The 15,075-nt window shown below is 43.9% G+C and overlaps 1 protein-coding gene across 1 annotated transcript in view; it reads left to right on the top strand.

Annotated features, from left to right (window-relative positions):
* Positions 1 to 15,075, top strand: part of ASCC3 (activating signal cointegrator 1 complex subunit 3) — a 332,057-nt gene that overhangs the window by 18,775 nt on the left and 298,207 nt on the right. The window contains exons 5-8 of the mRNA XM_089530681.1: positions 3,586 to 3,703; positions 3,921 to 4,128; positions 10,179 to 10,320; positions 13,917 to 14,042. Of these exons, the coding sequence (XP_089386807.1) occupies positions 3,586 to 3,703; positions 3,921 to 4,128; positions 10,179 to 10,320; positions 13,917 to 14,042 (594 nt within the window). The remainder of the gene's footprint in view (positions 1 to 3,585; positions 3,704 to 3,920; positions 4,129 to 10,178; positions 10,321 to 13,916; positions 14,043 to 15,075) is intronic.

Here is a 15,075-nt window from a genome sequence, read left to right on the forward strand (position 1 = left end):
CTAGGAAGGCAGTTGGAGTTCGCCTGCCTCTCTCTCCCCTTCAAGATGGTGGCTGAAGGGAGGGCTAGTCTTCTTCTAGGAAGGCAGTTGGAGTTCGCCTGCCTCTCTCTCCCCTTCAAGATGGTGGCTGAAGGGAGGGCTAGTCTTCTTCTAGGAAGTTCAACATTAACTGTAGCTTTTTATGAAATGGCTGCTAATTGAAGAATCATTGTTAACTCATAAAGACTGAGAAGATGTGGTTGACCTTTTCCCTCTTTGGTGTGTTTTGGCAATTTCATCTCTGTGTGTGTTTGTGTGTGTGTGTGTGTGTGTGTGTGTGTGTGTGTGTGTGTGTGTGTTGAAGGCTATTTTATTTCCTCATCTAGTTCATCTCCATCTTCAATGTTCCCATCCTGTTCGTCGCGATATAGAGTGACCTTTATCAATAGGCTAATTTTCAGTAGACTGGTGATTCATGGGGCTGCAGTGTCCTTAAAGAGGGCTGTGAAGGTTTGAAGCCTTGATTTTGCCGTTTAATATAACGGGTACAATTTTACTATGCCAGTGTATGGGACTTGAGCATCCATAGATTTTTTGGGGGGGGAATACTGGAACCAACCCCAGCGGATACCAGGGGCCCACTGAGTAAGGTTTTTACTGGTAAAATGTGGCAGGTTTAAATAGTATATTGACAGGCAGTTTTTACACTGCAAGGAGTTTTGTTGAAGTTAAGTGAAAAGAGAAAAAAGCATGTGGGTTAGTTATTATAAATCATAGTAAAGAAAATACATTATGCAGAGTGAGAGACCTAAAGTTGTGGAAGATGCATTTCTGCTTCACCATACAGTTTGAGTAGAGACTATGGTTCTCAAAGAAAATATCTCCCAATCAGCAGTCTAGGAGAACTGTACATTTTCTTTTGAAATCAAGATACCACGTCGGGACCGGAACCGAATGAAGAATTCGGATCCGGAACCGGACTATAAGGTAAGTGGGAATTAGGCCAGAATCTAGCTCATTTGACTTATAAGCAGAAAGAAATATTAGCTTAGTTTGCTGGCCCAGCTTTGCTCTTTCTTTTTTGCCAGCTGTAGTCCCCTGGCATGAGCAGAGGACTTCTGGATGTGGCCAGGCTTTAAAAAATAATATATATATACAGTATATATATATATATATATATATATATATATATTATTTTGCATTGAGATATGGCCATTGGAAGGGGAAACTCCTCCCCCCAAAAAACCTGGAGTCTCTTCTGCCCTCTGCCTTCTCCAAACTGCTGTGCAAGTGAAAGCTCCCTTCACTTCCAAGTTTGCTGGCAAGGACAGGAGACTTGGGAAGGATGTAGTATCTTGTCTTGGGCAGAGATGGGATAGATTTTTTTTAAAAGGAAGAAATACCTATTGTTCTTTTTCAGACAACTCTCATATTATGAAAGTCAAATCTTATTTTGCTAAACTGATCATCAGGTTTTAAGAAACAATGGCCCCATACAGACAGGCCAAAATAAAGCTGCTTCGGGTCACTTTGGAGGTATGCTATTTAAATGTTGCATGCGTCCTAAGAGTCTGGAAGCCACACCAAAGCCACGGTTCAGTCCTAAGGAATGGAATGTGGCTTTGGCGCAGCTTCCAGACTCTTAGGACGCATACATTATTTAAACAACATGCCTTCAAAGTGACCCGAAGCAACTTTATTTTGGCAGTATGTATAGGGCCGATGTTACCCCAGAAAGATTTAAAGTGTTCATTTCTTGCACTCTTGGAGGTCTTCCTACTCTTCATTTGTTGTCATTATGGTTGGAATGTCCTTCTGGAACATCTAGAAATGCCATTCTCTTGCTACTCTCTCAGGGCTTTTTAAAGAAACTTATGAAAAACAGTGATGCCTGTATAATTGAAATGAAACCTTGTTCACCCATATTCACCCATTTTGTTTATTTATTTTCATTTATTTAATTTGTATGCCATCTTTTCCCCAGAGTGGGACCCCAGGCAGCTCCCAAAGAGAATCAATTTAAAAACTTGACAATATAAAAGTAAAAACAAAATGCCCCACATTAAACAGTATAAATTTATTTAAAAGACATACAGATATGTAAATAAATAAAACACACACACCCAATAAGAAGATTCCCTGCTTTTACGCTGAAAGCCTGTTTGCCAGAGAAAGGAAAGCAGGGAGGGGGCCAGCTTAACCTCCTATGGAAGGGAGTTCTAGAGGGTGGAAAGGCTCTCTCTTCTGTCCTCATTAAGTGAGCCTGTGATGATGACGGGACTGAGAGAAAGCCTTTCCCTGCAGGTTTGTATGGAGAGATGCTGTCTTTCATATAGTCTGGTTCTAAGCCATATAGGGCTTTATAGGTTGTGACCAGCACTTTGAATTGAAAACGAACCAGTAGCCAGTGAAGCTGTTTTTGCAAGAGAGTTACATGCAACCTATAAATGCCCTTGGTTATGTTCACCATTAGTTCCTACTGTGTAAATTTGCATTGCAAGCTGCTTAGAATGAGGCCCTGTATTTTTCTTTGAACTTCCTCTGTGCATGGTATATAATAAAAATAAAAAGTGTGATATTTTCCTGCTAGTTGTATGTATGACAGATGATCCCTAAAGGACTTTATTTGGTTTCCCTGTATTCCTTAGCTCTCCACTCCTCTGCAAAAGTCAGGGGGTTTATGCTGGGAATAGCATCAAGTTGCTTGTTGACGTATGGTGACCCGATGAATTTCACAGTGTTTTGTTAGACAAGGAATATTCAGAGGTGGTTTTGCCATTGCCTTCTTCTGAAATACTACCTACAGCACATGGTACTTCTTGGCAGTCTCTCATCCAAATACTAACCAGGGCTGATCCTACTTGGCTGCCAAAATCAGATGGGATCTAGTGCCTTCAGGGTGTTCAAGCCTATTTATACTTCCATTCAGACCACTTGAGCATTTGTAGCTTGTGTAGATGGAGAAGGAACCCTGCATCATACTGGGATTTGTGCATGTACTGCAATGTACTGAGCATGTAGCTCTGTGGCTTATGGAAATGATTGAGATTAACTGTACTGAAAAGCAGGATGTGTGTCTTGCCTCTCAGGTCTACAGATCTTCATAAATTTTCATGCCATTCTTTAGCAAGCATTATTGATAATTTAACCATTCAAAAATTGGCTTAATCCAAACTCAGCCTCCAGTGCTTAGCCAAAAATTGATGTGAACACTGGCTTGTGTATGTGAATCATGTTCTGGAATGGATTCTTCATAGGCAATTGGTTTTGTCATGTTGATAGTCCAAGCCATCTGCTTAGTGCATGCCTGCTGCTTGATTGTGTATTGAATCTATTTGTGTAAATTAATGAAAATGTTCACTTCTGAAAATCAGCTCTTGATCCACAGTAAGACATTCCCAAAGGCAGCTATGGAAGCACAGAGCAACATGTTCACACATGGATTTCCATATGTCATAGTGAGCTATGGGAGCACCACATGCTCTTAGAATTTTTGCTCAGGGCTTACAAATTCTGAATGAATAAACTTCTGTGAATCATATTGTGTCCACAAACATTTATAATACTAAGCCAATTGTATTTTTTACTTTCCCCTCCTTTCCCCAGTTGTTTGAGTTGCTAGGACCAGAAGGATTTGAACTCATAGAGAAGCTTCTACAGAACAGAGCAACAATTCTAGAGAGATCTTTCTGTGGACCAAATGATAAAATGCAATCCCTGCAAGGTAAGCTATTATTGCAGAGTTTCCCTGCCTAACATTTTATTTATCAATTAAAATATTTTGATCTTGTTTTAGAAAATGGGGTACATGACCATAGATTACTTTTGTAATTGCTTCACATTTTTTGTGTTCCACGCAAACTGTGAACTTCAATAATTTTGCTTTAAATAAAGTTAACAGATGGGATCTACAGATAGCTATACTTTTTTTCTTGTTGCAGAAAAGTGCAGGAAGTTTACAGGAGAAAACAGTAAACCCAATTATGGCTGTCAAGTCACAATCCAGTCTGAGGAGGAGAAGCAGTTATTGAAACTATGTCGTCGTGAAGAAAAACGGAGTGCTAGGAGAGAAAAACGAACAGGGGATGATGGAGATGGTTTTGTAGATGGAGGAATGTGCTTTGATCCCAAGGAGCTCCGAATGCAAAGGTAAGAAGTATAATTGGATGGAAAATATCATTGAGTCTATTCTTGTGAACTTGATGTGTGGTAAATATTGATTCTTCTTCGTGGTCTATGCGAATCGCTAGGGAAGACTTTTTGGCGGTAGCTTCGCCCACCCTCTATATAGATAGGATGTCTTCCCGCCCTTTCTCAGTTCCTTTTGTCTGCCGTGTGACCAGTTTAGGAACCTCGCTTAGAATCCCTCCTTCCTTAGCTTTCGCTTTCGTTTCCTGCGTTTGCTCTGACTTCATTTGACTCTGACTACTCTTCAGATTATGATTTGGACTTGGTTTTGGACTATGATTGATGGTAACACTTGCACCCCTTGACAGTTCTTTCTCTTCGCCCCTCGGCTTTGGTCTAAAGATCTCTGTGCACTCTTTTAAAAAGTGCATTGAATGTGGAACAAACATCCCGGCACTCGAAGGACACTCCTTGTGCCGCCTCTGCCTGGGTGAAGACTACGTCACTCCTTCCGGCCCACACTGCATGGCCTTCACGCCACAGGCCAGAAAGAATAGGGAGATGCGCCTGAGATCCATGCTCTACGCGCAAATTTTGAAGCCTCCCTCCACCTCTAGAGCCTCTGTCAAGGCTATGGCCGCCAAGGGAAAGCTCCCATCTTTGGCCTCTGGGGTCCCTGCCAAGGCTACTGCTGCCGAGGGCCAACCCTCTTCGGAAGTCTCTGGGTCAACCCCAGAAAAAACTGAGGTCTTTGGACCAGGATGTGGCTGCCCACCCATCCTCACCAAAGAGGAAGAAGTCCTCAGACTCCAAACTGGAGAAGAGAAAACATAAATCTCGGGACAAGTCCAAGGACTCATCCCAACAGTCCGACTCTGACTGCTGGTCCTGTACCGACACGCCCGCCCAGCCTGCTGACACCAAACTGGGCTCAGTACCATGCACCCAGCCAGCGCCTCAACCTCAGTTGTCTCCTCGTCCTGACTCCCAGGCGCAACCGGACACCTTTCTGGATTCCTTGTCTGAACCCTACCAACTCTTGGAGGGTGAAGAGGAAGCCTCTCCTTTCACCCAGGTGGTGATACCGGACCCAGTGTCCCAGACTTCAGAGGTCGTTGGTTTCAAGGATGAACAGGACTATGGTACATCCTCTGTCCTTGCTGAACCCCTCCAGACGGGATGTTGTTTTTGATCAAGCCACAGGCACTTATTTTTTGCCTCTTGATCCTTCTGAAGTCCGTGGAGGCTGTTTTGTTTCAACCTTTCAACCTGTTGAACCTCTCTTGCCTCCTCCAAGGTCATCTGCTGCGTCCATTCCACTTCGGTCTCAACTCTCCTTGGCTTCCCAAGTGGAACCAGTCCGACCCATACAGTCAGCTTCTGCTGTCTCCCTGCAAGTGCGCCCCTCGTTCCCGGTACCGGTAACCACTCAGGCCCTCTCGTCCTGCACCAGGACCAGATCAGCTTCCACTGAATCTGCGGACCACTCCGTCTCCGACTATGCTCCGGCTCAACAGTCTTAGGCCCTCGCCTTTCTCAAGGCCCCCTCTCCTTCAGATGATATTTTTCCTTTTTTGAACAAATGATCCAGATGGGCAAGGCCATAAACATTGAAGTCCTCCATGCAGACTCTCAAGCTCTGGATCCCATTGATGAGAGGGTTTGGGACAAGGTCCCAACTCTGACCTCCATTGCATTCCTACCATTGATATCTAGGCCTACTTTGTCCATTACCTAACCTGCCACCAAGAAACTTGACAATGTCTACCGCATCACACCCTTGGAAGAGACTTGGCTCTTTGAGCACCCTTGCCTGAATTCGGGAATTGTGGAAGCCTTGCAGATTCACTTGGCCCCAAAGACAGCTTTGACCCCCAATGACAAAGAGGGTCGTAAGCTTGACACCATGGCATGGAAATCTTATGCCTCTGCAGTATTGGACTTTAAGACCCAAAATTACTCAGCTTGTATGGCTGCCTACCAACAGCAGTTTTGGGAGAAAGCTCTTCCCTTGTATAAAAAACGCCATGAGGACAAGAGATGGCCGGCCATGGCCATACATGTAGAAGCTCATGCACTGGCCTCCCACCAAATCTCAGTGGCCTGACACTCGGCTGACTGTGCTTCCCAACAACTCTCGGGTGCCTTGGCCCTCTGATGCCACGCCTGGCTAAGGTCTTCTGATTTTACACCTCAAGCCAAACAGGCCATCAAAGAGCTCCTCTTCGACACCACGGGCCTCTACCATAAGGAAACTGATGAGAAGCTGGACTTCAAAAACAAAATGAAGAATACAGCCCATAAAGGGAGTGATCAGGCAGACCCAGCAACATCAGGGACTGCCTGAAGGAAGAGGCTCCTCCCTCTTTCAACTGTCATCTTGGCCTCAGAGGGAGTGATCAGGCAGACCCAGCAACATCAGGGACTGCCTGAAGGAAGAGGCCCCTCCCTCTTTCATCTGTCATCTCGGCCTCAGAGGGAGCGATCAGGCAGACCCAGCAACATCAGGGACTGCCTGAAGGAAGAGGCCCCTCCCTCTTTCATCTGTCATCTCAGCCTCAGAGGGAGCGATCAGGCAGACCCAGCAACATCAGGGACAGCCTGAAGGAAGAGGCCCCTCCCTCTTTCATCTGTCATCTCGGCCTCAGAGGGAGCGATCAGGCAGACCCAGCAACATCAGGGACAGCCTGAAGGAAGAGGCTCCTCCCTCTTTCATCTGTCATCTCGGCCTCAGAGGGAGCGATCAGGCAGACCCATCAACATCAGGGTCAGCCTGAAGGAAGAGGCTCCTCCCTCTTTCATCTGTCATCTCGGCATCAGAGGGAGTGATCAGGCAGACCCAGCAACATCAGGGACAGCCTGAAGGAAGAGGCCCCTCCCTCTTTCATCTGTCATCTCGGCCTCAGAGGGAGCGATCAGGCAGACCCAGCAACATCAGGGACAGCCTGAAGGAAGAGGCCCCTCCCTCTTTCATCTGTCATCTCGGCCTCAGAGGGAGCGATCAGGCAGACCCAGCAACATCAGGGACAGCCTGAAGGACGAGACTTCTCCCTCCTTTAACTGTCACCTTGTATTGTATTGCAATTTTTACTGTACACCGCTATGATCATTGCGGAATTGCGGTCTATAAATAAAACATATTATTATTATTATTATTATTATTTATTAAATATGGTATGTCCTCTCCTTCCACTTCTCACTCTCCTTTTTCTCAATATCATTCAGGATGGCAAAGATCCACATACCCCCCCCCCCCCCCATTCAGGGTAGATCCAACCAGTCTTCGGACTACCAGCAACAGCGCTTCCTTCCCCAACAGCAAGGGAAAGGCCAACAAAAACAGAAATACAAGAAACCCTTCCATACGAAGGATGCAGAACAAGGCAAGCACTGCTTCTGAAGCTCCCCAGCACACTCCGTTATGTCAACTCGCTTGGGGATCTCCTGGCCCACCTCCGACATTCAAACACGGGCTGGGGAGCCCATTTCGATGATCTCTCTGTCCGTGGGAGATGGTCTCCCAAGGAACGCCAACTCCACATCAACGTGCTCAAGATGCTAGCAGTACAGAAGGCACTGAAGGCCTTTGAACCCTCCCTGCGAAACCAGGTCATCCTCCTCACAGACAACACGACTGTGATGTATTACATCAACAAGCAGGGCGGTACCAGGTCGTCCACCCATCTTGGCCTTGCCATTCAGATTTGGAACTGGTGCATCTGGAGACGGATCACATCTCCCTGGAGAGGAGAATGAGCTTGCAGACAAACTGAGCAGAGCTCCGGACGCCTGTCACGAGTGGCAACTGAACCCTCAGGTTGCCCTCTGCCTCTTCTCTCTGTGGGAACGCTGGACGTCGACTTTTTTGCCTCTCATCTCAACACTCATTGTGACCACTTTTGTTCCAGGATCCCTTCACCTCTCTCCTGAGGGGACGCCTGCCTCTTTCAGTGGTCTGGTAAAAAGTTCTACGTCTTCCCCCCATTTCCTCTAATCACCAGAGTGGTAGCAAAGCTATGCACAGACAGATCGGACGCGATCCGGATCACCCCTTGGTGGCTGAGACAGCCATGGCTTGCCCTCCTCCTTCATCTCTCCAACAACTAATTACGGCTTCTGCCGCTCTGTCCCGACCTCCTGACCCTTCATGACGGTCGGGTTCGCCACACCGATGTGGACACTCTCCGTCTCGTGGCGTGGAGGATTCGGCCCTGGCCTGACTCTCGGTAAAGGTCTGAGAAATTATCCTGGCTTCCCGAAAGCCTTCCATTCACTGCTCCTACGCCCTCAAATGGGCTAAATTTTTGGCTTTCTTGTTGTCACCGGGACTCACCTCTTTGGAGGTCACTGTCTCTGTTGTTTTGGACTTTCTCCACTACCTCTCAGCATCCAGACTCACCATTTCAGCCGTAAAATGCTACCTCGCGGTCATCTGTGCCCACTTCCAATTTTCTGTCCGCCCAGCCTTCTTCACTGACCCGCTTGTGAAGAAAATTTTTCAAGGGTCTAGCCAACCTAAGACCGCCGGCAGTGATCCCAATACCCACTTGGGCCCTCCAGCTCATCTTGGCTGCACTTGCTACCTCACTCTTTGAACCTCTGGCTTCCTGTGACCTCAGGCTCCTCACCTGGAAGACAGCCTTCTTGGTAACCATCACCTCAGCACGCCAGGCCAGTGAACTCTGTGCCCTCCGTATGGACTCTCTGTACCTAAAATTTTTTAAGGACAAGGTTATCCTCCGTCCGGACATTTCCTTTCTACCAAAGGTTGTGTCCACCTTTCATCTCAGTCAAGACATCATTCTCTCAACACTAGCCCCAAACCCGACCACCGACACTGAGCGCAGGCTTCACTTGGTAGATGTCAGGCGGGCGCTAGCCTTCTGCCTCAACAAGACTGCATCCTCTCCTCGTTCCCCCAGCCTTTTTGTCTGCTACTCCAACCCAAAAATGGGGCTTCCAGTCACACCTTAACATTTTTCTAAACGGGTGACTTCCACAATCCTCTCTCATGATATTTTTGAGAAGACTCCACCTGCCTGAATTCGAGCCCATTCCACCAGGGCGGTAGCTTCATCTTCAGCCTTCCTCTCCAGAATTCCCTTGGAGGACATTTGCAAGGCTGCGGTATGGTCACAACCTCTGACTTTTATCAAGCACTACAGGCTTGATACCAAACACTAACGTGAAGCAGCCTTTGGCAGAACTGTTCTCCTTTCCGGAATGCACTAAGGTTAGTTGGCACCTGTCAAATAATTTGACACACTGTTTTTCTGATTTAATAATTTATTTATTGCCAGGACACTCCCCCCTCCACAGAGAAACAAGCTTGCCAGTCTAACCCATTTGTGTGCTTCGCAGAGACCACAAAGGAGGACAGGTTGCTTACCTGTAACTATAGTTCTTTGAATGGTCATCTGCAAATCCACACAAATCCCGCCCATCCTCCCTTCTGTTGTGTCCTTCTCTCTTTCTTGTCTGCTCTTACAGCGGACCTTTTGGAACTGAGAAAGGGCGGGAAGACATCCTGCCTATATAGAGAGTGGGCGAAGCTGTCACCTAAAAGTCTTTCCTAGCGATTCCAGTAGGATCCGGAAATGCTGTGCAGGTGCAGAATAACCCCATTTGCAGATGACTACTTGAAGAACTACAGTTACAGGTAAACAACCTGTCTTTTTCTTTTATTCTAGCTTTAACTGCTAGATAGTTACAGCTTCAAGTCCTTACATTTCTTTAAAACTAAAAAATATTTGATATGAAAACCTTTTTATTTTATTTTTTAGAATAAAGCAACCATTGACCTGCTGGGTGTCTCCATTACCCCTACAGCCTTTTGTTGGACCCTACTTGTAACTATCTGAGAGTAACATGTGTACTATTCACTGGGTCACTATTTTGCCAAAAACATAATTAAGACCTGTGTAGCTCATTATTTATTTCTTGAACGACAAATATTTTAAAAAAATTTTGGTTTAGCAGATTGCTTTCTACATAGAATACTCTTTTAAAATACATTTTTAAGTTTACTTCAGTTATTAGATGAATACGTTGTTTCTGTTTTGTGATTACAGAGAACAAGCACTTTTGAATGCTCGCTCAGTGCCAGTTTTAGGCAGACAGCGAGACATGGAATATGAAAAAATTCATTACCCACATGTTTATGACTCACAAGCTGAAGCGAGAAAATCCTCTGCATTTATTGGAGGATCAAAGGTATGCTTTTGGGGGTTCTTCCTGAGCAGTGAGCTTGACTGAGCTGGAATTAGTGTGGGACAGTTTTTGAACAACTGCTTTTTCTCTGAATAGGCAATAATTTTTCTTCCCATTGATTTAACTCTATTTTTCCCCAGTTCAGTAAACACATGCATGTTTGGTAATCTTGATGACAGTCATCAGTTTCTAACTCCAGAGAGAGGTAACTCCATTCATTGCCATTAGTTCTGGTGAAGTGCTTTTGAGTCCTTAGCAGCTTTTAAACCTATTCAGCTGTTTTTTCTTGAAAAAAAATTGAAAATGGAGCTATCGTCTTAGATCTATTTGTGAAATCTACCTTAGATCTATATATGTGAATATACCACACAGTATACCACACAGTAGTTTAGAGATGTACTTTCATCCGGCCGAACCCAAAGGGTGCTCAACAATGGCACCTTTTCATCCTGGAGAGAAGTGACCAGAGGGGTCCCACAGGGCTCTGTTCTGGGGCCAGATGTTATTCAACATCTTTATCAATGACCTGGATGACAGAATTGGGAGCATACTTATCAAATTTGCAGATGACACCAAATTAGGAGGAATAGCTAATACTCCAGAGGAAAGAATCAAAATTCAAAATGACCTGAATAGACTTGAAAGCTGGGCAAAGCTAACAAAATGAAATTCAACACGGAGAAATGTAAGGTACTGCACTTAGGGCGGAAAAATAAAATGCACAGATATAGGATGGGTGACACCTGGCTGAACGAGACTACATGTGAAAGGGATCTTGGAGTCCAAGTAGACCACAAGTTGAACGTGAGTGAACAGTGTGATGCGGCAGCTAAAAAGGCCAATGCTATTTTAGGCTGCATCAATAGAAGTATAGTGTCTAGATCAAGAGAAGTAATAGTGCCACTCTATTCTGCTTTGGTCAGCCCCCACTGTAACAGTGAACAGTGACCAAATTATCAATGGGGAATTTAATTAGCTCAAGGTCACAAGAAGAGGCCTGTTACTACACCTCAGGGATCGCCCCTTCGGTCTGTACACCAGGAACTAGAAATCCAGAAATGAAGCAGAGGTTCTAAGTACAATCAATGTCTCTTTTATTGGAAACAGGGATTCAAACACACACAGGCACATACGCACATGCATTCATACAAGGCTCAGGAAATAACGTGTTAGATATGGGATAGATAATAGGCTTCACTAAGGTAATACTCACCTGATGTAGAGTTTCGATTTTGGGAAGTCCAATTTGTGTGAGGATTTGTAAGTCTGCTTAATGATTAAGCGTTGGCAGACCAGGTCAGAGCGACTGTGACTTCAAGCGAAAGAATCTCAAACTGACATAGGTTCTGGCTGTAAATGACCTGAGAGAGGCCAATGACCTGAAAGCAGCCGGTGACTGACCTGAGAGAGGCAGGCAGCCCGTTCCTAAATTTAGGAGACCTTTTAAAGATTTAACAGGGTCTCTAGACAAAGGGCAATCAGTCTTCTAAGGAAACTATTTGATGTGTATTTCACATCTTAGGTCCATGTTTTGATCTCCCAAATGTCTCTGCTAGAGTAGGGACCCAAACAGCTATGCAAATGCCAGTTTTTTAATTCAGATGGCTCCCCCTCAATCACAAAGAGAGACACTTCCTTAAGGCATTTGCTGATAGCAGCTTAAGGTAGCTCCTCGCATGATCTCACCCATCTTCAGAGCTGGGAAAGGAAATTCATTTACATATCAAAACCCATGGTTTCCCTTTGTTCAGTGGGAACCTGTCATGACAGGGCCATGCAGCTACTCAGGTCAAGATGCACTTTGATATCAAGGTGCAGGTCAGAACCTATCGTTCCCACCTGGAATATTGTGTCCAGTTCTGGGCACCACAGTTTAAAAAGGGTGTTGAGAAACTGGAGCGTGTCCAAAGGAGGGCGACTAAAATGGTGAAAGGTCTGGAAACCATGTCCTATGAGGAATGGTTTAGGGATCTGGGGATGTTTAGCCTGGAGAAAAGAACGTTAAGAGGTGATATGATAGCCCTGTTTAAATATTTGAAGAGATGTCATATTGAGGAGGGAGCAAGTTTGTTTTCTGCTGCTCCAGAGAACAGGACCCAGAACAATGGATGCAAGCTACAGGAAAAGAGATTCCACCTCAACATTAGAAGGAACTTCCTGACAGTAAGGGCTATTCGACAGTAGAACAAACTCCCTCGGACTGTAGTGGTGTCTCCTTCCTTTGCGGTCTTTAAGCAGAGGCTAGATGGCCATCTGTCAGGGATGCTTTGATTGGGATTTCCTGCATGGCAGGGGGTTGGACTGGATGGCCCTTGTGGTCTCTTCCAACGCTATGATTCTATGATTCTATCCTTTAGTAATACTCTAACTTTAGGTGTTGTTGTTTTATAGTTAATCCAATTGAAGAAGTATGTGTGTACTTTTGGACTAACATGTTTTCCATTTTGTTGACTGAGACAATATGAAGCTCATAGTCCCATATCCTTGTTCGTAACAAAATTAGTAACTTTATGGCTCATCCTGACTGGTCATTAAAACCTACAATACAAGCATTAAAAGTTGTTTTCTGATAGACACACAGTTTAATAGAATGATTTCCTACAAACTACTGCCTCAGTTTCTGGGCTCATTTCCCTCATTTAGACAATAGACAGACAGTCCTTAAACCAGGGTTAGGAAACATTTTGCCTTCCACATGATTTGGAGTACGGCTTCCATAATCCCTTACAAATGACTGTATTCTCTGGTGCTTCCAAAATATTTGTGGGGCCAAAGATTTTTCACCTATGTTTTGTACAAATAATCAAAACTAAATCTAGAATCAGACCTTTTCTGTAGATTTAAATAGTTTATGCCTTGAAATACATAATGGAAAAATACAATGGAAAAGAGTCAAATTACCATGCCCATTCCCCCAGTGCTGTTCATTAGAAATTTTCTGATTTTACATTTCTAGTTTACATCTCTCTGCTTGCCACACAACCAGATAACAAAAAAGCACCTACTAAAATCTCCTTTTTTTACCCAACCATGAAAGGTTCAGGGGACCTTTCCACTTGTCACTCTGGTGAAGGAAGAGTCAATCCACCAATCAATCTTTATTGTACAGTCACAGATCATTAAAAAAGAAGAAATCCATCCTACAAAACATGGTAAAAAGTTAAATAGTATGAAACAGTCAAAGGTAATAACAAGAGTTGTTTAAAAGATTAAAAAACAAACAAAACATTTAGTAAAAAAAGAAATTTTCTGATATATTTGTTTTAGAAGATACAGTGGGAAATTTTAGAAGATAGGAGTGCAAAATTGGGTCTCTTATTTAACTGGAGAAAGAGTTCCAATTTCATTAAGTTAACCACAAAAATCAGTAGTGGGAATGAGATTGATTATTTTATGGAATTCTTGGGGTATGTTTTGCTCATTAACATTTGTACTTTTCATGGCTACAGCTAACTACAGTAATAGTTAAAAGAGTTTATTTTTCTGTCTATCTTTAAGCTGACTTTTACCTGTTTGTGGAAAAGTTTCAAACCATTATGTATTCAGCTCATTATTTTTTAGCTGCATTTCCTCCTCCTTTTTCTCTTTAAATTTCACAGATGCTTCTGCCCGAAGGTATCGAGAGAGAAAATAATAAAATGTATGAAGAAGTAAAGATTCCACACAGTGAGCCAATGCCTATTGGTTTAGAGGAAAAACCACTTTATATTAAGGATTTAGATGAGGTAAGGAAACTTAGCTGTAATTCTGCCATCGTGTGTATAAAAACAAGAGGCATCTTGTCTTTCAGCACTGCCATTAAAACAGTGCTGTGCATGCATATGTAGGAGGAAATGTGGGGAAATTATATTTTTAATAGTTGAATAATATTTAGTTGTTTAGCACCAACAACGTAGCATGCCGGTCTCTCATCCCAGTGCAGCCACCCCACACTCCTGGTTCTTATCTGCTGGGAGTTCAGCAGGCCACAGTGGAGATGAAGGGAAGTCCTGCTAGCATCCAAGCCATAGTGCATGATGTGCATGCCACTTACAAAGCAGGATAAGTGTGTGGGAAAGGCAAATCTGTTCTTCTGCAAGAGACAAGAGGGGGAATGGATAGGTCCATAGTTGTGTTAGATCCAAGGCCTAGAACACATGTATTGGCTCTCAGTTGCTAGTGCAATGAAACTTCTTCCCCCCATCTTCAAACTACCTACCTCAAAGTATTTCATGAACGTCCCTAGGAGGCAGAAGACAGAAAAGCTGTATCATAAGCTTCAGAAGACAAAGGGTAGTTCAGCTGTCTTCACTGTGCTTTTCCTGCCATGGTTTCCAGTGGAGCACACTGTTGTAGACTGCTGGATAAACTACTTTGGGAGATTTCAAAACCAAGTTTCATGCCTTCATTGAAACTAAGTATAGCTTCCATTGAAACTGTGATTAAATAATGGGTTGCACCTAATGTACTTTGGAAAATATTGATATAAACAACTTTCAAACACCATTATGAACAGTTCTGAAATCCCTTGAACTATCTGAGTTAGACTGTAGCATTATTTGGAAAACATTCAGTCGTTGGAAATTGGTGTCCTGGTGGATTCCTATACACTAAATGTTTGGGAACCTTCATATGTTCCATGATCCTGATGTGTTTAACATAGTTCATTTCCCTTTTTTAGCAATACTTTTAGTTCTGTGCTTTGAAAATGATTTTTTTTACTTTACTTTACTTTAAAAAATTGCATTGCAAACCAACATTAAAATGATTCATCTTGGG

Source organism: Sceloporus occidentalis, unplaced genomic scaffold (genome assembly GCF_023333645.1).
Source record: "Sceloporus occidentalis isolate IW3139 unplaced genomic scaffold, rSceOcc1.0.p SCAF_6, whole genome shotgun sequence".
NCBI lineage: Eukaryota > Metazoa > Chordata > Lepidosauria > Squamata > Phrynosomatidae > Sceloporus > Sceloporus occidentalis.